This window comes from Choloepus didactylus, chromosome 27, assembly GCF_015220235.1.
Source record: "Choloepus didactylus isolate mChoDid1 chromosome 27, mChoDid1.pri, whole genome shotgun sequence".
Lineage (NCBI taxonomy): Eukaryota > Metazoa > Chordata > Mammalia > Pilosa > Megalonychidae > Choloepus > Choloepus didactylus.
This window is the reverse complement of record NC_051333.1, coordinates 22748387-22776364: the sequence shown is the minus strand read 5'-3', so window position 1 is coordinate 22776364 and position 27978 is coordinate 22748387. Positions and strand designations below refer to the sequence as shown.

General features: G+C 38.6%; 1 protein-coding gene across 6 annotated transcripts in view; it reads left to right on the top strand.

Moving 5' to 3' along the window:
• Positions 1-1483: 1483 nt before the first annotated feature.
• The window catches only part of ZNF507 (zinc finger protein 507), a 34199-nt gene continuing 7704 nt past the window's right edge, over positions 1484-27978 (top strand). For 3 of the 6 annotated variants that reach the window (XM_037819850.1, XM_037819849.1, XM_037819848.1), the window contains exons 1-5: positions 1496-1614; positions 8439-10573; positions 11931-12048; positions 15735-15849; positions 27812-27946. In XM_037819850.1, coding sequence (XP_037675778.1) covers positions 8441-10573; positions 11931-12048; positions 15735-15849; positions 27812-27946 — 2501 coding nt within the window. In that variant the 5' untranslated portion in view covers positions 1496-1614; positions 8439-8440. Of the gene's footprint in view, positions 1615-3073; positions 3168-8438; positions 10574-11930; positions 12049-15734; positions 15850-27811; positions 27947-27978 lie in introns of all 6 variants that reach the window. The other 3 variants (XM_037819846.1, XM_037819847.1, XM_037819845.1) reach the window with 3 other exon arrangements.

Below are 27978 nucleotides of genomic sequence, written 5' to 3'. Positions count from 1 at the left end.
TGTGGCTAATTACATCTACAATCAACTAACAGACAGTCTTCTGCAATGAGAAAATCCAATCAGCTGCGGACTCTTAAGGGAGAAGAGAGAGCTTTCACTTCTTCTTCAGCCAGCCAGCTTCCCCTGGGGAGTTCATTGAAGACCTTCATCAGAGTTGCCAGCTCGCTGCCTGCCCTACAGAATTTGGACTTGTGCATCCTGCCCTATGGAATTTGGACTCATGCATCACCACAGTTGTGTGAGATACTTTTAGAAAATCTCATATTTATGGATATCTCCTGTTGGTTCTGTTTCCTTAGGGAACCCTGACTAATACACTGACCTATTTGAACTGTGACTCTCAAATGCTGGCACTTCCTCCCCTTTGCTAAGCGAGAGTCCAACCTGCTAGAAAGGCCTCTATAATGTCTGCAAGTCCCCAAGAGTTACCTCACTGTACAAGCCCAGTCCATTACTACGAGTAGAATCTTCAGTTTTACTCCCTTCACCTGTTCATGGACCTGCTGAGTCCAGCCCCAAGCACCATGCAGCACAGTTCCTGATATGCCAAAGCTGCTCAGCATTCCTGGTGTAGTTGGGTGGAATGCCTCCCACACTTCTAAATTCACTTCATTAGTGGGGGAACCAAAACACAGGCTGCTTAATCCCTGGTGCGTATTTCATGAAACAAATCCAAATGACAAACACATAGTTGCCACCAGAGAACTGAGGTTGTATTACTGGGTCAAGCTACCAAGTCTGGCCCTACAACTTCTAAGATGAGTTCTCAATCACTCAAGAAAAAAGATTTCCCAGGGCCGGCTCCCCTCTTCAGCACGCACATCTTAAGTCCAACCATGAACATAGCTAGGACCTCTACATTTAAGCCAGCAACACACAAAAAGTAGAGCCCAATGAAGGTGCCAGGGATTGATTTGGGTGATGAATGTACCACTATGTAATGGTACCGTAAACAATCGAAAGTACGATTTGTTTTGTATGACTGCGTGATATGTGAATATATCTCAATAAAATGAAGATTTAAAAAAAAAAAAAAAAAAAAAAAGTAGAGCCCAACCAACAGAAGTAGCTTCCAGTCTTAACCCGAATTCAGAAGCTCAATAGTTGAAAAGAATGTCAATGGCCATTTGTTGCAAGCCAATTAAGGTATGGGGGTGATAAACGTAGCCTACCGGAGAATTAGGCGATGTGGGGAGACACCAAAGTGAATACACACTGACTTCTAAACCTAGACGACCACTGACAGTGCAATGGACGGGCCGTGACCGCCCGGCAACCCATGCGCGAGCCCCGCCCGAGAGCCGCGGACTGCAGCCAGACAGCCGCTGCCCCCACTCCGGGAGCCCAGCCCCAGGGTCCCGGGATGCCCGTGGGCGGAGCCTGGACATCGCCCCGCCCCCGCCGGCCGCCACTCGGGTCAGCTGACCTGCCCGCGTCTCACGTGATCCGTCCCCAGCGCCGCCATTTTGGAGCTCCGGATGAGGAGGGGGAAAGCGGGGGGAAAAGAGGGAAAAGAGCCGGGAGCGAAGTGGGCGAGGACGAGGGCGAGGACACGGCGTGGCTCCCGGCCGGCCAACGGAGGCTCGCGGAAGCAGCGCCGCCGCCTGACCGCAGGTACCGCGCCCCGGGGCCGCCTTTCCGCCCGCTGTTACCGCCGCCGCGGGCCATGTGCGCCCTCCCCTCGGGCCTCTGCCGGCGCCTGCTTCCTCCTCGGCCGCCCGACACCCGCCGGGGCTCGCCAGATGTTTCAAGTTCCGTGCCCCCTTTAAGTCCTCTGTGCTGCCCACAGCAAGGCTTCTGGAGCCCCTCGCGGAGACTGTGGGGCCGCCCTGCAGTTGGGAGTGGGGGGAACCTGTCGCTCCCCGCATACTGTCACCAGCTTGGTCCGTAGGCAGTCCCCACTCCCACCCCCAGGGCGTAGCTTCCTTTCCTTCCTCGGATTTGAAGCCCCTTAGGCCAGCCGGGATGGAGCTAATATCAGTGTTCTCGCCTCGACTCTACTTTTCTCAACCCCCATCGCCCCAGGTCTTCGGGCACTGCTTGGTGTAGGAAAAGCAGTCCGGGCCTTCTTCACCTACCACCATCCTCTTCGATGGAATGATCCCCCAAAAGTCACTGAAATCTTGGGAAAATCTCCCACCTTTTACGACCTGGGGGCATCCGGAGTGAATGGTTTGAGTGAAAGGCCTGGATGATTAATTAGGCGGAGGCCACAATCCAAACCTGTAGGCGATGTTTTTAGTTCCTGCGTTGGGCTATACTTTGCTATCCGTTTTCATCGCTCTGGTTTATCAGGCAATAACTGAATTTATTACCTCCTCGAGTTTGTACTTTTCTTCAGTATCCTGCTCTCACTGAGCTTACGGGTTGCGCTGTTGCTTAAAAGAGAAAGCCTGAACTATTCCTTTACCTCACTAACTCGTTTAAAATTAACTTAAGGGGAGGCCCAAAGACGCGCTTTCTGCCCTGGCAGTGAACTGTTTACTTAACCATAATCGATAATGTGGTTGCATTCTACGAGAAATGAATAATAATTCTTTGATCTTTTAGATTCATTCTAGCTTGTTTAAGAAACAATAGCTAAAAAAAAGTGAGACCAGTGTAAGAATCTGCATTAGGAGATAAGTATCAAGCCATTGTGTCTTACATTTTCCTGCTGTCATTCTGTCCACTGTGCTTGTAGAAAACTGTTTGAATCTTGCAGAATCACCCTTTAGATTGTTTTTGGTTAAGAGTAAAATAGCAACTTGCATTTTATTGTTTCTTATTCATTAGAAAGTGATGTCAATAAAACCAGTAGTATTTTGAGTCAGAAAAATTCTGAACTAAAACAGAATATCCAGTTATTGGGAGATGTTTCTAGAGTTATTTTTCTAATTTCTGTGAAATCCTCCTGTCTACTTGTTAGATAAATTATGTAAATTTGTATCACATATTTGAGTTGCATGGATACTCCTCTGAATTTCTTTTTGACGTGGAATATTGGAAAAATTTTCACTACCAAAAAATAATTACTTTGTTTCACCAAGAAAGAGAAATGTTTGATACTTTATACTTTCATTCTTGGCCACAGCTGGATTTTGAAGATTGATCCAAGGGACTGTATTAATTTCAGGAATTGATTTGAAAGACACTGGCTCTGCCACTTAACAGCCATGTAACCTTGGGTAAGTCACTTAACTGCACTGAGTGTTTCCTTATTTACAAAATTGTATAACACCCACCCATCCTGTCCCAAAGAGTTGTGAGGATTTAAAACAGGCTAACATGTTTGATAAAATCTAGCTGTAAGAGACTGTTTCTCTTTTTAACATTAGTACTTTATACGCTTTTGTTCTCACTGAGAACTAATTGGAAAACTGGTGTATTGGAGAAACCATGGATTTAGAACCAGCTAGGCTTGGATTCTGATTTTACTTGCACCACTTTACAGCTCTGAGACTCAGGTTGCGCGTCTAAAAAAAGAGGTTAGTATTGCCAGGAATTACACGCATGTAACTCGGAATCTACACAGGCACTACAGGGCCGCAAGCACCTCAAGAGCAAGGACTCCCTCTTAATCATTTTTGTAGTTTCCAACACTGTCCTTGGCACATAACAGGTGCTCAGTAAATGTTAGTTAAATCCAAATATTGCTTAACTTTAGTTAGACCTTAGTCTTAATCACAGCTGCCAAACTAGAATATTCTCTCCAACTAGGTGGCAACTAAGAAATACATATACTTGCAATATTTGTACTCGGTTTTTCCTTAGTGGCAATTAATAATTACATACAGCTAAGAAGATTTTAATTCAAACAAATTATAGCTGACATTAGAAAGGTAAATCTTCAAATAATGTATGACACGTTTCCAGGTAAGTTTTTATAGATGGTTTATAATTTGGGAACCTGAAAGTTCATCCAACTCAACACTCTATGTTTACATCTGAGGAATCTGCAATGTACAGAGATGGTGACTTGCCTAAGGCCACGCAGCTAACTGAGGGCATGCTAGGGGAGGAACTGTGAGCTTATATCCCCTGACTTCTTGTGGCTGAGGCAAAAAAATATTTTGTATTTTAGAGTTACGATAATCTGGAAGAGTAGGGACTTGTCTATTACTGCTATAGCACAGTTTTTCTTCTAGTTGGAAAAGAGCAAATGCTTAGTCTGAAAGAGGTGGTTCTTTATATCATATTGAACTGTCTTCATATAGACAAAGTTACAGTCTTTTCTGCAGTCCCACATGGCCCTGCATGAGTTGTTCAGCTTGATTTTAGTGATGATAACCATACTGTTACAACTGAAAAGAACTAATTAGATGCACAAATAAACCAAGTAACAAATTATAAGGAAGTAAAGACAACTGAAACAATTTGGCTCTTAACTTTTCTTGGGAAAGACATTAATTATAAGCTTTTGCCTATGGAATACTATTGTTGAGGGAAGATTTGAAAGATGCAGAGGAGAAGCTTGTAGAACTCTTCTGGTTTGGGGTACAACTTTTATTTATAACAATTTGATATATTTGGACTAAACATTGGTTTATGTCTAAGGATTCCAAACAAGAAACTCCCTGTTTTGCTGATGACTTGCTAGTCTTATTTCTTTGTAATGAACCTTCCTATTCAGCCATATTGATCTTTCCCACTAACTCCTGGATAGCATGCTTATTCTCTCTTCTAAGAATATAATATTATGTCTGCCTCCTTGTCAGTCTTACCTGTTGTGGCAATAGTATTCCAAGAAAGTAAATAGCTCCCTCAAATTAGGATAATTCAAGGAGAGGGTATATGTACAGAGATACTAATTATCAAGGTGTGGGTGTAGGGGCACCATGGGGGTTAATGCAGTTAGCCAGAGCTAGCAGCCTCAAGAAAACGGAGAGGCATCAGAACCAGAAGGAGAGTCTTGTAGAGCCGCCTGGCTGGAGAGGAGACTTAGCATTCTGTCAAGGGATACAGCCAGTCCAAGGTGTCCAAGGTTACCTAGAGAAGCAGAACGAACATCCTGATAGCACTCTGCTGCCTCCTTCTGATCTCTTGCCTTGACTCCCCATTATCACAATTCTAGGAGAGGCCAGAGGGCCTGGGAGCCTGCTAGTATAATCCCTCCTGGGAAAGAACCGAGTAGAGGAGGCTGTAAGCCTAAGACAAGAAACACACCTGGCATACCCATTCTCTGGGATCCAGTGCTCATCTTATGTCCTCCAGAAGCCTTTGCTTACATTCCTGACCAAAAAAAGGAGCTCTACAGTCCGTATTAGGGTTTGGTCATTGAGTGGCACCTTGTGACTATTTTACCTTGGGACCTGTTGCATTGTTTAAGAGCTGTTATTTAAATCTTTTTATCCACTAAACTAAGTTTTAAACTATGAGTGCCATGAATTTTAAATTTTTCCATTCTTCCTGATACTTAGCATGGTACTTTGTGCATAATATTTTTGGTGACTTTTTATTAATGAAAAATTTAAAATATTTACACAAAGAGAAAGAATATCATAATGAATTCCTGGGTACTGGTCACTCAGCTTCAGTTGCAAAATTGCCGTTTTTACTTAATCTGTCCCCACCCATTTTGCCATCCACCATGGTCATTTTTTTTTTTTTTTTTTTTTTTTTTTTTTAACATGGTCATTTTTTAAAGGTTGTGTTTGCATTGATCTCTTGAAGCACTATGATGATAGTGCATGTTGTACTCATTGAGCTACTGCGATTGTATTTGTACTCCTTACTTTTATCTCTTTTATTATTCAAATAAATTTTCACCTGACATGCAGTCCCTTATGCATGTATTTACATTAGTGGCCTAAGTAGAATTTTTGGAAAAATTTGAAGAGTTGGCCTTGAGGTAACTTCCCCATGTATACACTTTATTATGAGCTGTTTCTCTAACTTTTTTTTTAACAGAGACTTTTGTTTTGATGAGATTTAACTTGTGCATTGATTTTGCATGGGGGCCCAAACAGGTTTTTCAGGTGTTTCTTAATGTACTTCGTGTTGTCATATTTGTTTTACAGCTGCCGTTTCTGTACTTATCCCCAAATGTATGCAGCCTCTAAAATGAGATACTTACATGAACGTTCGGGGAAAATTGGAGCATCTGCTGCAAATTTCCATTAGCTCTTAATGCCTGAGCAGACACTGCTTTAAAAATCTGAATGTTTTGTCAGATTCTTTTGTATTAGTCTTTTTCTTGAGATAGGATGAACTCATCATCATCATCTTCATTTCACTTTCTTTTGAAGGTTCACACTGAAATATCCACAGGGAGCAATTTGCATTGCTCAATCTCTTTATTATGGTATTAAGTAGAAGAAAGGTAGCATGAGTTACCTTTTTAACCCTGTGGGTGGGTAAAGTATGTTGAGCAAATATTTGCTTGTTAACCTCCAGATTACCATCAGCCTGCATGGATGTCATGTTTCATGGGAAAGGAGACTGTAGATCTACCATAGAGTGCTGTATCTTGTACAAGGAATTGAATGTTCAAGGGGCCTTCCTATTAAACATGTTAGTTGACTGATTTGCATTCAACAATTGAACTTAAAGAAATAAGATACAAGCCTTAGTGAATGGCCCTAAAGGATAATCAGTAGTCTCCTAAAGGGCCACAGCTCCCCTTGACGTAAAAATGTGGAATTTTAAGGCAATAGAGTAACTTAAGAAGTCACAAAATGGTTTTTCTACAGGAAAAAAAAATTGTTTCTCTGCTTGCCTTGTCTTTAGTGACTTAAGGCCGAGTGTAGGGATTCAAAAATACTTATGTTCTTTCTACCTAAGAAGGATGGAAAGGAGCCAGTCTTTGAGAGGGAATGCCCTCAAGTCATTCAGGGAAGAGAGCTATTGAAGGGCAGTGGCCTTGAGGAGCTTGGAAAGCTGTCATTGCTGTGACGGCTGTGTCCAGGAAGAAGGGCAGTTAAAGACAAGTGGTAGGAAATTGAAAAACTGATCTCTAGCCAATAGGGCACAGAATTAGGAAGGGAAGAACAGTATTAAAGAAGCAGGGAGTAAAATGTGTGCGTTTTTACCTGATGTGAACCTAGTTATAGGAATTTGGTGTACCATAGGGAGTAGAATATGAGAGGAAAAGCTGAAAATGCTGCCAAGAGTTGATATGGGAGAACTGGCGCCAAGTCTGGTTTGAGTACCACTGGGATCTGGCTGTCCAGTTTAGGTATGATCCTGGCAGGGTCCGGAGGGCCCTTATATGTTGATTTGTCCCTCTGGGGAAGAAAAGCCATGATTCACCACCTAAAATAAGAATTCAGGGCCTGTCACTGAAATTTGAGAATAGTATAGGTCTTTGGTCTATAGCTAGTGCCACTGAAATTTTGCTGGCATTTATTGAATGTTGTGAGTAAGATTCCAGAATGCACCTAAAATGTGGAAAAACACAACTTGTTGCTGGAAAAAAGCCTAAACTTAAAAATGTGATCCAAGTGAACAAATTAATCTCACTTTACGCCAAAGGAGATGTTCGAAATGAAAGTACTGCCAAAAATATAAAGAGTACTCAAGACTGAGACTGAAAGATATATGAGTATTTTATGTTTAGTGACTTCCTGGACCACAACGCATGACCAGAACCTACAGATAACCCCCTTTAAGAACTCTGTTCATATCTGGACTTGAAACATAACTGGGATATTTTTCCCTTCTCTCATGCCCCTTTCCCTTTCAGAAAAAGTAAATTATATATATGTGGATATGAGTAATAGCTGACCACTAATGTGACTTCGAGAAAAAAACCACAGCATAATTTGTGGTTTATCTTCAGGAAGATAAATCAAAGGAAGTTAAAAAAAAAAAAAGGAACTGGATCATGGCATTTATTTAGTTTCAATTACATAGGACTTCTCAAAATTCACTGTGCGCTTTACAGTACTGTATATGACTGTAGTTTCACAATCCCAAAGATTTGGGGGGGGTGGGGAGCAGAAATCGTGATTTTAGTAATAAAACCAAATTATGTTTGGTGTAAGTAGTAGTTTTCCAAGAATTGTATCAATCATATAATGACTGCAGAGTGATGCTTCACAGTACTTTAGAATGATCCATATGCCCTGATAGTGACCTTGTTCTTTAATCAGGGAACAGGAGTCATTATTTGGAATGGTACAAAAGGGAGGTGGTTCTGATCAGGCCTGGCTGTATGGGGAATGGCCACAGAAAATGAAGAAAAAGGAGATGCAGATTGTTACAGTTGTTTCCAAAGAAGAAATAAAGGATGGAAAGCTCTCCATCATCAGTCTTGATAGGAGATAAGGTTCCAAAGAGAAATTCTAAACAATTGAAGTCTGTTTTGGGGATAGCCAAGTACATTAGTATGGAACTCTCAGCTTAGAAGATACTTAAATTAACTTAGAAACTAAGATTGGCTTAGATTATCTGAAGTACATATCTTTGATTATCCTGTAACCTGGTGTTTCTTTCTATTGTATATTATCCTTTTTTAGATATGGAAGAAAGCAGCAGTGTCACCATGTTGGTGTCAGATATTGGGGAACAGGAAGCTATATTGACTGCTGAAACTGTCATCAGTCCGTCTTTGGAAATTGATGAACAAAGAAGAACTAAAACAGATCCATTAATCCATGTTATACAGAAATTAAGCAAGATAGTGGAACATGAAAAGTCACAAAAATGCCTTTTAATTGGGAAAAAACGCTCACGTTCAAGTGCTACAGCACGCTGTCTTGAAACCCAGGAACTCTGTGAGATTCCAGCTAAAGTAACCCAGTCAGCTGCTGCGGCTATTAGAAGGGCCGAGATGTCACAATCAAATTTTGTCCCTGACTCTCTTGCCCAGAATGAAGGGAAGGCTATGTCTTATCAGTGTAGCCTTTGTAAGTTTCTGTCATCTTCCTTCTCTGTGTTAAAAGATCATATCAAGCAGCATGGTCAGCAGAATGAAGTGATATTAATGTGCTCAGAGTGCCATATTACATCTAAAAGCCAAGAGGAACTTGAAGCTCATGTGGTAAATGACCATGAAAATGATGCCAACACTTACACGCCATCCAAAGCCCAGCAGCGCATAAGCCCCTCCAACTCCTTATGTCAGAGAACCATAGAAAGAAATAATGAAACCATTCCTGACATCCCAGTAAATGTGGACAGTCCACAAACTCATACCGTCAGAACTGTGTCCGGGGCAGACGTGGGTAGGAGGAAATGGTACGCATATGAACAGTATGGCATGTATCGATGCTTGTTTTGTAGTTATACCTGTGGCCAGCAGAGAATGTTGAAAACACATGCTTGGAAACACGCTGGGGAGGTCGATTGTTCCTATCCAATCTTTGAAAATGAAAATGAGCCCCTAGGCTTGCTGGATTCTTCCGTGGCTGCCACACCTGGTGGTGTCGAAGCTGTGGTCATTGCTATTGGAGACAATGAACTGAGCATCCACAACGGGCCATCAGTTCAAGTGCAGATTTGCAGCTCAGAGCCATTATCATCTTCGTCTCCTTTAGAACAGAGGGCAGAAGGGCGAGTGCACCTAGGTCATTCAGTTACCCTTGACTCTAATGAGGAAGACATGCTAGAAGTGATTTCTGATGCAGAGGAGAATCTGATTGCTGATAGCCTACTTTCATCAGCACAGAAAATCATTAGCAGTAGCCCAAATAAAAAAGGCCACGTTAACGTGATAGTGGAGCGTTTGCCAAGTGCCGAAGAAACTCTTTCACAGAAACGTTTCCTCATGAATGCTGAAATTGAGGAGGGAAAAGTCCTGACCCCTACAGAAGCCAAGATTGAATGTGAAAGAACAGATGACGTTTATCATGCTGATAAATGTACTGTTGATATTGGGGGTTTAATCATAGGTTGGAGCAATCCCGAGAAGACAGACAGCGAGTTAATAAACAAAGGTCTGGCTACTGATGAGAATGCCCCACCAGGCCGAAGAAGGACAAACTCTGAGTCCCTTAGACTACATTCATTAGCTGCAGAAGCCCTAGTCACAATGCCTATAAGAGCTGCAGAACTAACACGAGCCAACCTTGGGCACTATGGGGAAATAAACCTTTTAGATCCAGATACCGGACAAAGGCAAGTAGATAGTACGTTGGCAGCATATTCCAAAATGATATCGCCACTTAAAAACTCTTCAGATGGATTATCTAATTTTAACCAAAGCAACTCTACCTTGGTAGAGCTCCCAGAGGATAGGCAAGAATTGTCAGATGGGCAAGTTAAGACAGGTATCAGCATGTCCTTGCTAACTGTAATTGAAAAATTGAGGGAAAGGACAGACCAAAATGCTTCGGACGATGACATTTTGAAAGAGTTGCAAGACAATGCCCAGTGCCAACCCAGCAGTGATGCCAGTTTGTCAGGAAGCAGTGTGGTAGAATACATCCCTAATGCCGATCGACCCTACCGCTGCCGCCTGTGCCACTACACAAGTGGTAACAAGGGCTACATTAAGCAGCACCTGAGAGTCCATCGACAGAGACAGCCATACCAGTGTCCCATCTGCGAGCACATTGCTGACAACAGCAAAGATTTGGAGAGCCACATGATCAACCACTGTAAAACAAGAATATACCAGTGCAAGCAATGTGAAGAATCTTTCCATTATAAGGTAAGGATTGGCTCAGGAAATCCTTCAGAGAACCTTAGAATTTTAGAGCAAGGAGGGAACTTTGTAGATCTAGTCCACCCATCTTACAGGTAAGGAAACTGAGGCCCAGAAAAGTTTGCTAATTTGCCCAGGGGCTCCCAGCTAATTAGAATTAGAGCTGGGATTAAAATCTGGGTCTTCAGAATCCCTAGTGCAGGGTTCTTTCCACTTCCTGATACCCGCTTAGAGCTTCTGGTTATTGCTTTAGTGTATATGTATTTTCTAAAATGTGTTGATTTTAAATCACAAGGGAATGTACAGTGGAGTGATGTCATACACACATTTCACTTACACAAATTTAATCTTGCATCACCAGGACAAAAATATGTTATTTTTTTTTCAGTTTCATGTGGTCCTGAAATGCAAGTCATTCACTTTAGCTATTACACAACCAACAAACAGTATCATTGCAGAAGGAAAAATGGGTCGTATTGGACTTATTGAAAGACACTAGAGTAGAAATAGAGCCATGTTCATTATGTTTTATGGGCAGTGTAAGAGAATCCCAAGGGTTGTTCTGCAGTGTGATTTTCACTTTATGTGTTGACCTGAGAACAGCCAACACAAAATGCTGTTCTTTTGTAAAGAAACTTTTCTTCCTCAGTATGCCAGTTGACTTTGAAAAAAATACATCCTAGAGAGTAAGCTGAGATATAGACTTTTTCTCTCTCAGATTACCCAGAGTTGAGGTCTATCTGGTAGTGAGAAGGTAATTAGAAATAAAAAAAACCTTGGAGTCTGAGATGCACTGCCACTGGGATTGCCCTCATGAAAGTCTCACACAGTCTCAGGCCCCTGGACAGTAGCTCATCCAAGGGAGCTGCAAAAGCAAATTCTGAAAGTCTCTGGGAGTTTCGTTTGCTGCTACACTTGATTGTGGGGATGGAGGTGGAAGAGAGGAAATATCCACAGAGAAGCAGTTCCAAATAGGTCTGACTTCACATGTAGTAGATATTTGGCAGGAGTTCTTGGTTAGCGATTGGTTTTGTTTATGTGGAAAGTGTTGAGATATTTCCTCCTCGGGTCTGCAGTGGTCCAGTGGGCACACTCATGCTGGGTGTCGATACCTCCTAAGACATTGGTGGCTTCCTTTTGGAGAATGAAAAGAGGAGCTGCCTTTCTGATGAAATCGTGATTTCACTAGTATTTTTCTTTTGATTAACTGTCAAATATGTCAAATAATCTTTTGTTAGAGTTGATCTTGAAATACTACTGATATGTAGTAGGCCCTGAGAGCAATTAATTCCTTCTACAGCCTGCTGGTAACAGGGCATGTGTCTTTGTTGAAAATCACGTATAGTTTCTCTCAATTTTTCAGAGTCAACTAAGGAATCATGAGAGAGAGCAACACAGTCTTGCAGATACCTTGTCAATAGCAACTTCTAATGAGCCAAGGCTTTCCAGTGATACTTCTGATGGAAAATGTGTTCAGGAAGGTATCTGTGCATTTTTTTATACAGGCTGCACTGATAAACATATGAAGTAAAAAATGCCCTTAGTTGTCATGTGGCTTATTTTCAGGACTATACTCTTCTATGTGTTTATGCTGTGGATATGAGTGGAACTTATCTCTGTTCTTGGGATATTCAGAGTACTAGTTGAAGTAAATATTTACAGGGTCCTAGGTGAGAAATACTAGGTTAATGAGTATTCAGCTTCAATTAGGCAGGTAGATATTACAGTTGAAGTTTATGCTGTCCCTTTAAGAGCCAGCGTACAGCATAGACTCATAGAAAGCAATATACCGGCAAGCCAAAGAAGCTGCAGCATAAAAAGAAAGTTTCCTTTCCTCTCCCAATACCAGTTGACCCGTTGAGAACAGAGCTTTTGCAGATGGTAGGCTTCCACCTCAAACTTGAGTGGAGGCTTCCTGCTGTGATCTTATTCTAATCCAAGTATGACTGCCAGATTTCATCTGCATTATTTAAAAAAAAAAAAAAAACAACAAAAACACAAGATTATTTTATGTCTTAGTTAGATACCAGTCGGCCAAGTTTCTGGTAATGGGAATATTAGAATCCAAAGATTTAATTAGAATTCCATGAATAGGTAGATGCCACATCCGGAGAATGAGGGATAAAGCATAAATAGCTGTGCTTCCTTGCATCAGCTCACTTAAATTGATATACTTTAAATGTCTGAAGTGTGGTACATAGTGTTTATGGGAAATAAAACATATTGGGGTGACTTTCCTTTTTAGATTTCCTAAGAATTAAAGTTAGAAACGACTGCAGAGTAAAATGTTTTACCATAATGTTTCATTAAATTATACCCCAGAAAGCATAACTGATTCTGCAATGTTTCTGAAAGAACTGATTTTGACACCACTGTAGCACCAAAATTCCCTTGTCAAACAGATGCCATCCCTGTAAAACTATCCAAAACAAAAGGAGTTTATGACATAGCATCTGTTTCTGCAATAGATGGCTGAACTAAAATAGTTTCATTTCCTTTCTACAACATAGTCCTGAATGTCTCCTTTTATTTTAATTCATTACGTTTCCATGTCCTCTTTAAAGGGAACGTTAAAACATTTGATATGATTGGATCATAAATCCCTAATGAAGGAATAAAGTGAATAATACTCAGTGGCACCCCCTGCAGTTTAATACTGGTGCTGGAGTGTATCTTTTCTAGCACCGTCTTAAAAAGCAGTAATTTTAAATTGCCTACATGGGCTAGCTCTTAATTGTAATTCACAATTTTAATAGAAAGATTAAAATGCCAGCTCAAAATAAGAATAAGTAGTTCAGACCTCACAGTGTTAGCGTCTGTCCGCTGTATTCCATTTTGCAGCATCTTTTCTTTGTAGAGCGTACTCTTTTTCCCTAGCGTTAAATGTATGGATTTTAAATTGCTTGCCACACCTTTTTTTTCTTTTTGTTTTTTGTATTCTGGTTGTCTCCATCCGCTTTTCTCTGTCATAGTAGTATAACAAGTCAGTTGACTGAGCATATCCTGGACTGGTACTTTATTAATTTAATTTTAGATATTTCAAAATCTGATTGTCAGGCCAAAGAACAAGTTTTTATCTCACAAAGAAGGTAAAAATAACTCATGTTTTCTTAAAACTCCTTTAACCATTTAGTAAACTTATTAAATAAAAGGGGAGTTGTGTGCCTTTGTAGTACCAGTCTCTGCCCATTATGATAGCACAGGTAACTTAGGACATCTCTTAGACTCAGAGGTCTCTTGTAACTGTACTTCACACACTGATTCGTCCAAAAGGCATGGAGTGTCTTTCTTGTGTGGGGTGCAGTGCTTGGTGCTGGGAGTGCAGTGAGGTTTCTCTTCCCTTGGGGAACCCAGCCTAGTGGAGAAAACGGGGTCGTATTGAAAGGTGTGTAAGCAGACACCACAAATGCTCTATTAGAGCTGCGGACGAAGCACTTCCATATAATGTTTCTTCATGGCATTGAATTAAATTGTTCTTTATGGGAAACTACAGTTTGCCAAGCCCTGGGGGTTCAATGTAAGCATAACAGTCAAATCTCTGTCTTCAGGGGATCTATATCATAGTAGTAGGGGCAGAGACTTGTCACACACATAAGTCATGCACATCCTGCAGTGAAGGAAGAACACAGGTTTTCCTGAATTTATTAAACCCTGTGGCGAGGTCATAGTTCCATTTTATAGATGAGGAAACTGAGATCTCAAGAGGTCAAATAGTTTGCCTTTGATCACACTGGTAGTATGTGGCATAGAAAGGACTAAACCCAAGACTTGGAACTTTAAATGCAATATTCTTTCCATTGGAAACAGTTGCTTGAAGTAGCACTGGCTCTCATTCTGTGCTATAATAAGTTTTTCCATCTGTCATTTTTATTAGTTGTCATTGATCTGTAATATTTCTCACACAAACCATTATCCAATATTTCACACATTGGTTTTTCAGGTTTTTTTTTTTTTTAACTGTATTTGGAACAGTGCCACTTATAATCAAGTCCATGTTTTTAACCTACCAATTAAGAGGAATATTTAGATTATAATTATGATTAGTGTGTGTATTAATGCTATAGATTTATACCAGGAAATTAGGACATTTTGGTCTGCGTGGCAGTAGTTATTAGCAAAAGAAGATTTCTGTTTTAGAAAGCTTAAATTTAACTTAAGTATTTTCTTTGTTTCATTGAAATTTCATCGTGGGTTTTCTTTTGTACCACAAAGATTACTTTTATTCACTGGGTACTAGTCGTTTCTCTAAGCTTTTTTCCTGCTCTGCCTCATTCTTGAGCTTCCATACTGGCTTTGTTTCTGAATCAAAAGTAGTCAGGGTGTAAATAGCCTGTGGGTTTTATGCTGACATAAAAAATAAAGCGTTGAATATCTTCAGGAAACAATTTCATATCAAGTCATTCAACTTGTTTTGTCACAAACTTAACCCTACTTGAATTATCCAGCTCTATGTCACAGAGTGAGATTAGTAATGTGGCCTGCTTACATCAGATCCGTGCTTCCTGGGTTTCAGAGAGCTGCATATTCACATTAGGCATGACCTTTGTCCTTGTAACCTGTCAGTTTATTAAATATAATTATACCACATTATATAGTACTTAATAATTTGCAGTTGCTTGTCCTTCCATTGTTGTGCTGATAACTGGCATTTAATTATAAACGAAGGAAAACCTCAGGGTGAAAAAGCTTTAGGCTTTTTATACTGAGTTTATTATATATGCTTTGTAGGCACACTTTATAATATTGGATTATAGTAGTAAATATACAGCTTGTTGGCAAATCAATGTTTCCTCAAAACAGTATATCCATTATTGATTAGACCTTTGAAAACAACAGGGTATCTCTGGTAAATTTGGCTGCTACAAAGTCAGCAAGGCAGCTAGAACCAAGTTCATTATGTTTTAGAATTTTGCACAAGGTTATGCAGTAACCAACCCAACCTGCCTATGCTTATAAATCAGATAATGTTCTGTTTTATCTGTTAATAATCCAGATGTAGGAGAACTTGTAAACCCACCTTCAAACTTGTTAACTTGAAGCAATGAGAGAGCCTTAATTAAACTGTTAATACATGTGTTTTATGAATATTCATTTACAATGCAATGTAAGTGCTGTCATTTGAATCTTATCAAAACATGTGGCTAAAACTCTGAAATGCCTTGTCTAGGGAATAAGTCTTCAGTCCAGAAACAGTACAGATGTGATGTGTGTGACTATACAAGTACAACATATGTTGGTGTCAGAAACCACAGAAGAATCCATAACTCTGATAAACCATACAGGTAAGTGTGATAATCCTAGAGTTTCAATGCTTGTTTTAAAATATTTTATTTAGAGTAGAGGAAAACAGTAGAAATAATTAAAAATTCACAGCACTTGTTTAAATATAGGTTAAGAGCTAAGAAACTTCTGCTTGCTGGCTTCATGAGTGTTTGTTAAGGAACGTAAACTTTAGGCTTAAATCTTAGGACAATAGCATTTTGCCTAGTTGCAGTATAAGAAGAGGTGTGCATCTATGAGTTTTATGTTTTCAGTTTCATTTGGCTATAAATTACCATAACAATTTTCATTGTTTAGAGAACAATTCAGTAATTTGACAGCTAGGTGCTCAGTATTCCGGAAGAAATCTTTACAACTTAAAAGCATTAGAATTTCCTTTTGAAAATTAAGCTGTCTTATGTACAATAAGGTCTTTAATTGAATTTTGGTACTTGATTTTTCACAAAACCACTTATAATATATGTATTTTAAAATTTAGGCAGAAATCATTATTTCATAAACAAACTTTGCCTCTTGAGTATAAAATATTTATTTACATATAGTAAAGGTCCAAACATTTTTTTAAATGCAATTTTATTGAGATGTAATCATACACCATATAATCCATTCGAAGTATACAGTCAGTGGCTCACAGTATCATCATTAGCTGTGCATTCATCGCCACAATCAATTTTATAACATTTTCATTACTCAGAAGAAAAAGAACACCCAAAATATCCCATACCCCTTATCCCCTGCTATTACTTACATATTTTTTTGTGTGTTTATTCTGCTACTCATCTGTCCATACACTGGATAAAGGGAGTATTGGTTACAAGGTTTTCACAATCACGTGGTCCGACAATGAAAACTATATAGTTATGTAATCATCATCAAGAATCAAATCTACTGGATTACAGTTCACCAGATTCAGGTTGTGACCTTCTAGCTATTCTAATATACTAGAAACTAAAAAGGAATATCTATGTATTGCCTAAGAATAACTTCCCGAATGACCTCTCGACTCTATTTGAAATCTCTTAGCTACTGAAACTTTATTTTGTTTTATTTTTCCCCCTTTTTGGTCAAGAAGGCATTCTCAATCCCATGATGCCAGGACTAGGCTTATCCCTGGGAGACATGTCCCATGTAGAGGGGAGGGTAGTGAGTTTATTTGCAAAGTCGGCTGAGAGAGAGAGGCCATATCTGAGCAACAAAAGAAATTCTCTGGGGGTGACTCTTAGGCATAATTGTAAGTAGGTTTAGCTTCTCCTTTGTGGGGATCAGTTTCATAAGGGCAAGTGCAATGATCAAGGGCTTGGCCTATTAAATTGGGCGTCCCTAATGGTTGTGAGAATATCAGAAATTCCCCAGGTGGGGAAGTTTTAATATTGCCGCATTTTCCCCCAGTTCCTCAAGGGGGCTTTGCAAATACTTTTTTTATTTTCTGCCCAAAATACTCTGGGGTGTATCTGGGTATTACATTAACCTGTACAGAATAACAACATCTCATTCCTATTCTATGTTCCATGTAATTATGTTGTTTAAATAAACTGATCACATAGGTTAAATTAGATAGTGTCTTGTAGATACTATAAATCTTATACCAAATGAACATCTTTTAAGTTTAACAGTTAAAACTCAGGAATAGATGTGACTGCTGTAAGAGCTTACATTCTACGAACCTTAGCAATAAGCCTTATTGAACGTTCTGTACTCCTGCAGCATTGATTGCCCAGTCTCTGCCCACATTCTATCCCCTGATAACCTGTGCTCTCGAAATCAGTTCTCAGCATGTGCTCATTATAGTTAGTTTATATTAATGAGGCCTTACAATATTTGTCCTTTTATTTCTGGCTTATTTCAGTCAACATCATGTCCTCAAGTTTCATTCACCTAGTTGCATGCTTCACAACTTCATTCCTTCTTGCTGCAGTTCAATATTCCATTGTATGTATACACCACAGTTTGCCCTTCCATTCACCCTTCAACATACCCTTGCCACCTCCATCCATTGCCAATTGTGAAAACTGCTGCCATAAACACCATAGTGCGCAAATGCCTATTCGGGTTCCTGCTTTCAGTTCTTCCAAGTAAACACCAAATAACTTGAGTTGCAGGATCATATGGCAACCCTATATTTAACCTCCTGTGGAACCACCACACTGCCCTCCAGAGGGGCTGAGGTGTGAACATTTTTGCATATAGTTGGTTCAGCTGTCACAGAGCAGTTTGCTCTACTTTGAGCTAAAATGGAACATAAGGTTCCCACATCATCACGAAGCCAGTCACCATTGCTATGTGATGGGCATGAGATCTTTTAACCCCTTTGTCAAAATTTGTTTCATGTTTGAGACCCCTCCCCAGATTTTATAGGGATGACACAAATGAGTGCAAGAAAGTTATGTATTGTTATCTAAATGAGAACTAACCTAACAGGCTATGCCAGGAAATGGCATTCTTTGATCCCATAGTGTGACTCTCTCAAAATATATAGGTTTAAATAAAATCTGCTTAATTTGCTAACCAGAAGACTTGTGTATCATCAGTCTTCACACAGTGCTTCTGGTTGCAGAGTCTCATAGCTCTGTGGAAGGTGTTTGACCTTGCCTTAGTGTCTGTTACTTGAAATGCTTTGAAACTCGAATCCCTAGCAAAGACTTCCCCCAGAGTAAAATGTGAGGCAATTGTTAACCATTATTAACAGTAACTAAGTGCCACAAATTCTAGATAAAGAATAATGGGTGGTATTAACATGTATCATTTTATATCATTTGCACTAGGAAGTGTTTAAGGCATCATGATGGAAACGGGATATAGTTCACCTAATATGAAGAGATAGCTCTGCCTTTATATTTGGGGTTTTTTATTCTTGATTTTAATGATGTTCTGTTCCAAATTAATGTGATCTGGGCAAAAGCATAAAGTAACATTTCTCTTTGGGTCTAGAATTAGACTGTTCATCCATTCATTGAGAAATATTTATGGAGAAAACATTATGTGCCAGGAGCTGTGCTAGGCACTTGGACTATAGTCATAACCAAAAACATACCATCCCTACTATCCTGGAGCCTGTAGATAAACAATTAACAAGTTACCTCTCAAATATATGATTAAGTTAAATTTATGAAAGAAGTTAATGATTGATTCTGGTTTTATAGAGGAGAATTTCACATCCAAATGAGTAGTTTAGTGCAACAGCCTAAAGACTCATTTTGATGGGCTGTTTGATTTCTGTCTGAGCCAGAATTCGGGGCAGGACCTAAAACAAAAAAGGCTTAGTGTCTTGGTGTCTTAGAGATTATGTTTTTTGGTTTGTTGGTTTTGTTTTTTTGTTTTTTTTTTGTTTTGTTTTTTTTACGTTCTTAAAATATTCACAGACTGATAGGATTGATTGAGCTTATCCTTGGGACTTCCTACCATTAGGCAACATCCTGTGAGAATCCCCTCCACAACGTCAGAGAAGTCTCAGTGTGTTATTTTCCAAAGTTAATACTCCCACTACTCTGGGTCACTGGGTCTGGCAGGGCAAATGTTTATGTTGTCATACCTCCCCCTCCATCTAATTGTTTCCAGTTTTTCTCATGTCTTGTTTTCAAGCTTTCTAGTCCTTTGACTCTCCTTTTATCCTTCTTTAAATACTATACATCCCCTTTTGTCTTCATGGGATTTTTAGTCTGCAGAGCATTATGGAATAACATGTTCTATTCCAGTAGACTTCTAGAACTTTCTCCTCATTGTCCTCCATGGTTTACCTTAAGCTGAGCTAGTAAGCATAACTTCCTGATGTCTGATTTAATCTAAGTTATCAAGTAGTTTCTCTGGCTTATTTCATATCTGCTTCATTCAGTTTTATTGCCTGGCACATTTATGGTCTGAGTTTGGGCTGTTTTCTTAGAATCCATACTGTATGCCTTTCTACTCCTTTACCTTTTTTTTTTTTTTTTTTTTTTTTAAGAAACATGCTCATGAGGAGCGCTGATGAATTTCTTAGAGCAAGAGTGCCTTGTTGCAAAACTTCTAGTCTTTGCCCAAGGGCACAAGGGGTTCATCATGCATTTTAACATGCCTGTTATGTAAGATTTTTTGCAGTGGTAATACCTGTTCCTTTCTCTTACCTTTGGTTTATTGTTGACTTTGCAGTCATTCACTGAACTCATTTGTGTGGTCTGAGCAGTATGGCAAATTATTATACCTCCCTGTGCTTGGTTTTACCATTTATAAAAGGAGGATAATTAGAACACCTGTTTTATAGGATTGTTGTGAAGATTAAATGAAACACCATATGTAAGGTCCTTGCTTATAATCAGCACCGATTAAATATTAGCTGTCTAGTATAGTTAATGAGTCCAATTTTTATCTTCATCTCCTCTTAATGAGTCATTGTCTAACCAAAAAAGCAGGGGGTGGGGAGCCGTTGAGCTCTGATCATTTGAGAAGTAAAAAAAAAAAAAAAAAAGGTAATTCTGTTCCTCGGCAGGCACATGTAGCTTACAATACTCTGCCAAGGTAGAAATACCATCACTGCTGGGGTCCCTATGCCTGTGCCCGTGTTGGGCTGCGTTCATTGGGTTGTCTGCCTTTGTTTCATTGATTTGCAGGAGTTCTTTATGTATATTCTGGATACAAGTCCTTTGTTATGTGTATTACAGATATCTTCTCTTAAACTATGACTTCTCTCTAAACCGTCTCTCAGTGATGCCTTTTGATAAAAACAGAAGCTCTGAACTTTCCTTTGAGTTTTTTTTTCCTCCTTCCTCTTCTAGGGTTGAGATCCTCCAGTGTGGGACTAAGAGGGGATCACTATGCTTTAGTGTTCTGTCTGGCAGGTCTACCTGTTCAAGTCCAGGTACCTAGAAGTTCCTAGTTTTAATGTAGTCAAATTTATTCATCCTTTCCTTTGTGGTTATGGTTTTTATACTCTGAATCTGGTTTTGAATTTTTTAAATAGCCTGGCGAGTAAGGTAGATGATAAACCTGGGGGAAAATATATGCTTATAAAATAACAAGCCTGATTTTCAGGGATGGCATATCAGCTAGGTCAGAAATAATGTGTGCTTATATAATACTGAGCCCGATTTTCTGATCATGGCATATAACCTAAAATGAAAATTTCAAAAGAATTACAGGAAGGTTTAAGAAATGATTGCATTTTGGGAAAGAGTGGATTGCCTTTCAGTGTGTTCTATTATACAAAGCCTGGTCTTTATATACATAAATATACTAAAATGGTGATACCTAACATTTTTAGGGCACTTTTTGTGTTCTTAATCCTCACATCACTCCTGAACTTAGCAATTTACTATCCCCTTTTTATAGACATGGAAACAGAGGCTGGGACAGATAAAATAACTTTCCCCACCTCACACAAGTAACAGAGCCAGGGTGTGAACTCTTGCTCCTGATGGCTTTGCCATCCTGCCAGTGTCTGCTGTGCCTCCAGAAAGAACTCTTCATTAGGTGTACTATTGTTGCATGCCAAGCTACCCTCAGCATACATGGTATAAAATAACAATTTTATTATACTTGGGGATTCTGTGGGTCAGGAGTTAAGAAACAGCATGGTAGGGATGCCTTATCTCTCTTCCACGAGGTCCTTGGCAGGGACAATTTGACAGCAGGAGGTCACTCACACAGCTGCAGGTTGCAGTCATCTAAAGGCTCCCTCACCACTGTCCAGTGGTTAATGTTGGCTGTTGACTAGGGCCTCTGCTGGAGCTCTCACCTAGAACACAGCCTCATGATTTCTCCCTATAGATTTTTCAGGTGGGCTTGTTGAAGCTTCCTCATGTCATGGCAGGTGGGTTCTAAACATGAGCTTCCTAGAAGTAGTAGGCAAAAGCTGTACTGCCTTTTCTGAACTACCCTTGGATGTTACACACCATCACTTCACCATAGTCATAGATCTCTCAGAGTCTCTTTTAAGCTGTAGGCGTGTTGAATCTTTAGTCAGTTGTGTTGGCTTGGGGAAAAACTCAAGTCTTTTAAAAAGCGTAAATTTGTTTTCAGGAAAACAGTTTAGCAGATACTTTAATTTGGAGGAAAAAAAGGCATTTTTGTTTGAAGGGATGGACTGAAGGAATTTGTTCTTCACGATGGGATGGATAAAGACTTCTCAGATACATCACAGAATTTGAAATGGCCACTTTTCCAGACCTTAGTTATTTATTTCTATAATGTTAGGTAAAATAAATTTTAAAACACAGGGAAAGAATTGAATATGGCAGGTCAAACCTATTGCAAAATTTCTGTTGAAACCTTTGCATATATGTTCACATCATACTCAAGTTGCCCCAAATCTTGTAAGACATCCAGGCTCTGTTTTCTTCTACATAGGCACTCAAGGTATTTGTTCTTAATTGAATAAACCATGGAAGCTAACCAAGTAAGGTCCCATGCCAGGAAAATAGGGGTGTTTTAACCATCATCCTTATCTCCCTGGGGTTCTAGTACGAAGTTACTGAGCTATTAGCAAAGGGAGAAAACCTGTAGGAAAAACTGCCTCCAATTCAGCCCCAAGTTTTTTACCCAGATAGTGAGAAGCCTTGGGTTTCTACACTGGCTCCCTTTGGGTTGCAAAATGACTTTCTTATATTGGGAAGAAACCATTTTTCATACACGTGGGTTTTTATTGGCTGACAAGGAAATTGTGTTCATTCTGGCAATCCACATCTTCGGCCCAGCAATGGCCTTATTTACCGGCTCTACCAGGAGACCAGAATGCAGTTGTTAGGAAGTTCACTTGTTTCTTCATGCCACACTTATGACTTTGCCTTGATAGACTTGAATAATTGAAGTGCCAATTGGCTCTATCACCAGGATCCCCAGGCTTTTCCACTTGAGGAGCAAACCAAAATTATGATGAGTGATGTCATGGTGAATGTGCCCGTGCTGCTGCTATTCTTTTATCAACAGGTTTTGGGTGTGTTTTTTTCTCCCAGTGGAGGGGGCAGGGTAGGAAGGAGCAGTTGATCATGAATGGAAACATGGGAGAGCAGTTGATCATGAATAGAAACATGGTTGCTGGTCTGTTGCTGAGGTGGTTAGACATGATCTCTTAGACAATAGCCTCTGTTTGAAAACACGTCTCTTTCTTCTCTAGGTACTATGATGTCTCTTTTTTGGTCTGGTTGAAATAGGGTCAGCTGTTCATTTTGTAACTCAAAGCATGTGGTCATGGAATTTGCATGAAAGAAGAGAGACAATAAATAAGTAAACACAATAATTTCAGAAAATAAGGATGGTGGTATACAGTGACTCACTCTAATTTTTTTAAACAAAGAGAGTTTGGTTTGTTCCATGGAATTGTATAAGGGAAGTAGAGAGGGAATGAAAAATGAGAAAAGAATACATTAACTAGAGGAAATGTATTATGAAAAAAATGTGAGTAAAAATAGGTTTGGGCCACCTTTACTAACTTTGAACTTGGGATTTTTCCGTAGTAACCTTTCTCCTCTAATCAGCTGAAAACCATTTTAGTAAGTGCTTAACCTTATTAGTCTGTTTTCTACCCTTAGTCTTTTTCTTTCATACTTAGATCTTTTCATGAATATCGTAGGTGTCCCTTCGGAATAACCTTTGCACCAGGCTAAGGAAGATGCTCATGGACTTAGGGTTTAGTTGTTCGGCACAATGCTCTGCTTTCTCTCTCCCTTCTTTTTACACAAGATTTTAAGGACATCTTCACATTAAAAGGTATTTGTTAACCAAAGCTGCAAAATTCACAGAAATAAGTCTTTGCCCAGTATGATAGGAGGGAGAAATTTGAAAAGGTTAGAATAATTAAGTAAAAGGCTTCCTCTATGGGCATTGTTTTCATAGGAAAGCTAATGAAAGTGACAGACTCTTGATTGGCTCACAGAGAAATCTGAATTATTAGAAAAGAGAATTTTTTATAGTTAATAATATTTGACTATAAATTTTAGCTGTTCTCAAACTCAAGTGTACAGTCTTCCACAAACTATTCTAAAAATAATTTGAATTTTTACTTCTGGAATATATGATTCATTACTTACATGAATGTCCTATTCTTAATTTAAATGTTCTTATTTCATCATACTTGGTTTCTCCCTGAAGCAGTAAGTGCTGACAGATCAAAAGCCTTAAAAATAATTAGGGAAAAAAAAAAAGTTAGGTCCCACATTTCAGAAATGTGCATTTCCTCTAGGACAGGAAGAAGAGGCACATAAGGTGGGACACTTAGCGAGTTTCAGAGGCATATCGGTCATGTTCTGTATCCTAACTTTGAGTCTTCATTCTTTTAGACTATTCTTTAAGTGGTATTTACTTTATAAGTACAAGATATTGCCTAATTTCTTTTTAAACATTCTGGAAAAGATGGACTCGATGCTAAAGATTAATCAGCAGTGCATTCAGATTGATGTACAAGATGTTTATTTCACTGTTCTTTATAATGTCAGATTAAAAGCATTCTGGCTCTATAATAGTAGAATGGTTAAATTATGATATATTTATAGGATGGAACATTAAACCCATTAGAAATAAATAATTTTAAACTTGAGAAAATGCTATGAAAATTTTTTTTTAAATAAGATAAAAATCTGTAGTACGATTCCACTTTTGCTTCAGATCTACGTATGTATGTTAAAAAAGACTGGGAAGTTATACAAGTAATTTTTTGGAGTTTGCCTTTGTACTTGTCTTTGTACTTTATTTTTGTACAAGTAATATAGATTATATATTCAGAAGGTTTTAAAATAAAAGAGCATTTGCCAACTAGTTCAGTGGGGCAGCTCCATATTTATGGGCAGGGGGCTCTCATTTCAGACAACATGGAGTAGATAACCTGAACAATTCTCCCCTTGAAAATAACTAAAATACTACATAAATATCAAAAACAACTTTTAAATGTATAGAAGACCAGATGGGGAAATTGAGGAACTGCAGAGTAAAAGTCAAAGTAAATGCAGGAACACTATGAGATAAATGAGCTATAGTGTCAACATGGAATGTTGAATGTCAGAAACATTGAGCTGAAGATAAAGAAGCAAGTCACAGAAGAATACAGAAAATACCATTCTCTTTCTGTATTCAAAAATATGCAAATTAACAGCAATTGTTTAGGGATTCAACGAGGTAAAACTAAGAAAAAAGCAAGCAAATGATACAATACAGAATTCAGAAAAGTGTTGCCTCTTTTGGGAATGGAGTGCTAGGCTCATTTTTTTTTTTAACTTTTTATTTTCAAATACTTTCAAACTCAAAGGACAGTTACAAAAATAATGCAAACCCCATACAGAGAACTCCAAAATACACCCACCCAGATCTACTAATTTAAACATTTTGCCACATTTGTGCTTTCTTTCCTTTTTTTCCTCTCTCTCCCCCTCTGTCTTTCTCTCCCCTTCCTCCCTCCCTCCCTTCCTTCCTTCCTTCCATCCATCTGTCCGTCCATCTAATCTATTTATCAATCCATTTTCTGAACACTTGCGTGTAGATTGTATACATCATGCTCCTCAAACTCTTGATTAGTGTTTTCAGTGTGGCTGGTGATAAATTGTGGTGTGGTTTTATTTGTTTTATTATGTGAGCTATAAAGTCTTAAAGAGAATAAGCTACCATTTTTATAATATTTAAATAAAGAAAACTTTCAAACATTTTACCACATTTTGAAGAAATGAAACATTATAAATATAGCTTAAACCTCAGTACAGGATGTAACTTACTTCTTCACTTCCCCAGCCCTTCCTTTCCGGAGATAACCACTGTCCTATCCTAATGTTGCTTTGTACCATTTCCAGGCATTTTTTACAACTTTGCTACATGTGTGTTTCTGTTATAGATGTAACATACATCTATATACATATATATAATGTACATATATACACGCACAAGGTATATACTGTTATTTTTGGTGTTTCAACCATTATTTACATGGTGATATAAACAGATCTTTTTGTTACTTTTTACTGATAATTATTGAAATTGGTATATGATGATAATGTATAGATTACTTCTTTCATTTTAACTACTCTATATGGTTTCATTATTTGAAAAACAAGTTTTATTTCCATATCCCTTTGTAAGAACCTTTCAGTTGTGGTTTGTGTCCTTTTTTTGCTATTCATGGCTACAGTGAACATTCTTGTATCTGTGTTCTTGTGAACATGTACAGGAATGTCTTCTGAGTAGACATCTAGAACTGGGATTGTGGGGTTACGGGTGTGTGCCTCTTCAGTATTAATAGATAATTACTTACTCTTTAGAGTGCTTATACGTGCCCACCAGCAATTTGAGCACTTCCTTTTCTCCACATCCTTGGAACAATGGCATTATCAGACTTATTCATCTTTGCCAATGTGATGGTTGTGATGCATTTCCCTGATTATTAGTGAAATTGAACATCTTTCCATATGTTTAAATTTCTCTGAATTTTTTTCTAAGACCTACCTATCCACTGCCTTTAAGTGGGCTGGTATTTCTTGAGGTCAAAGGCATAATACTTCTGCCATGACATGATAAAGTTAAATTGGAGGTAGGTTAAATTAAGAGTTTATTCCTTGCCATATTTCATTGTTTTATTTACTTTTATGCCATTCGATTTTCTTTCTGCCCCATTACTGCTGATAATGTGTTAGTATTGTAGGAGAAAGTTCAGATGAGTTACCTGATTTGTTAGGTGTGTAACTAAAGACAAAAATGTCTTCTAAAAAGTACTTCTGTAGTTTTCTTAAAAAGTTAAACATATTATTGCCATACGATCCAGCAATTGCGCTCCTAGGTATTTACTCAAATGAGCTGAAAACTTATGCCCACACAAAAGCCTGCAACAAATGTTTATAGCAACTTTATTCATACTTGCCAAAAACTGGAAGCAACCAAGATGTCCTTTAATAGGCTAATGGATAAACAAACTGTGACATATCCATACAGTAGAATATTATTCAGAGTTAAAAATAAATGAGCTATTAAGCCTCGAAAAGACATGGAGGAACCTTAAATGCACATTGTTATGTGAAAGAAGCCAGTCTGAAAATACTGCATACCATACAATTCCAACTAAATGACCTTTTGAAAAGGTAAAACTATAGAGACAGTAAGAAGATCAGGAGTTGCCAGGAGGAAGAGAGGAGCACAGATTATTTTTAGGGCAGTGAAACTATTCTGTTTGATATTGAAATGGTGGATACCTGACATTATGCATTCATCAAAATCCATAGAGGTGTAGGATACCAAGAGTGAACTCTAATGTAAACTTGGAATTTAGTTAATAATGATGTATCAGTATTGATTCATCAGTTATAACAAATGTACCGCACTAATGCAAGCTGTTAATAGTAGGCAGAACTGGGGTGGTGGCATGGGGGAACTTCTCTACTGTCTACTCATTTTTTCTGTGAAACTGAACTCTAAAAAATGAAGTCTTAAAAAAAGAAAGGTACTTCATTGCTGAATTCAGATTTCACCAACTGTACCCAATGATTTGTATCAATGATTGTTTTGAATAGAAAATTTTAAAATTATTAACTGTTTCAGTTATGAAATTTAAGTTGTGGAAGCTTTTTCAAGACCACTGTTTTCTGTGGATCTGTAAATAAGTGCAAAGTTCATGTTGAAAATTATTTGATTTCTTTTTTGCTTTTCTTTATGTGGTAAAGAGTATTGGTTTTGTATATTTTTGTTTGTAATGTATAATTAGAGCAAAGATTTTCTATGTTATATTAGAAATTTTTCCGAATATTACAACAGCCAAAATAGTCTGGGATGTTTGTCTTGATTCTTATAAATTCTTTATAATATAAAATACTGTATTTCATTGATTCCCAGGACATGCATTCCAGGACGTTTTAACCTCTCTGAAATCACTAGGCATCTTACAATGAATGATGTCTTTAGAGTTACTGAAATGCAGATATGTCCAATAAGGCTTTGGGAGAAGGAATTTAATAATTATTGCAGAATCATTATAATCTTCTGAAATGATGTTATGGGATTATTCTGATTTTCCTCCCACCTATCTTTCAGGTGCTCTTTGTGTGGATATGTATGCAGCCATCCTCCTTCTCTGAAATCTCACATGTGGAAACATGCAAGTGACCAAAATTACAACTACGAACAAGTAAACAAGGCTATTAACGATGCAATTTCACAAAGTGGCAGGTATTTGATCCTACCCCCTCTCTTTGTTGTTA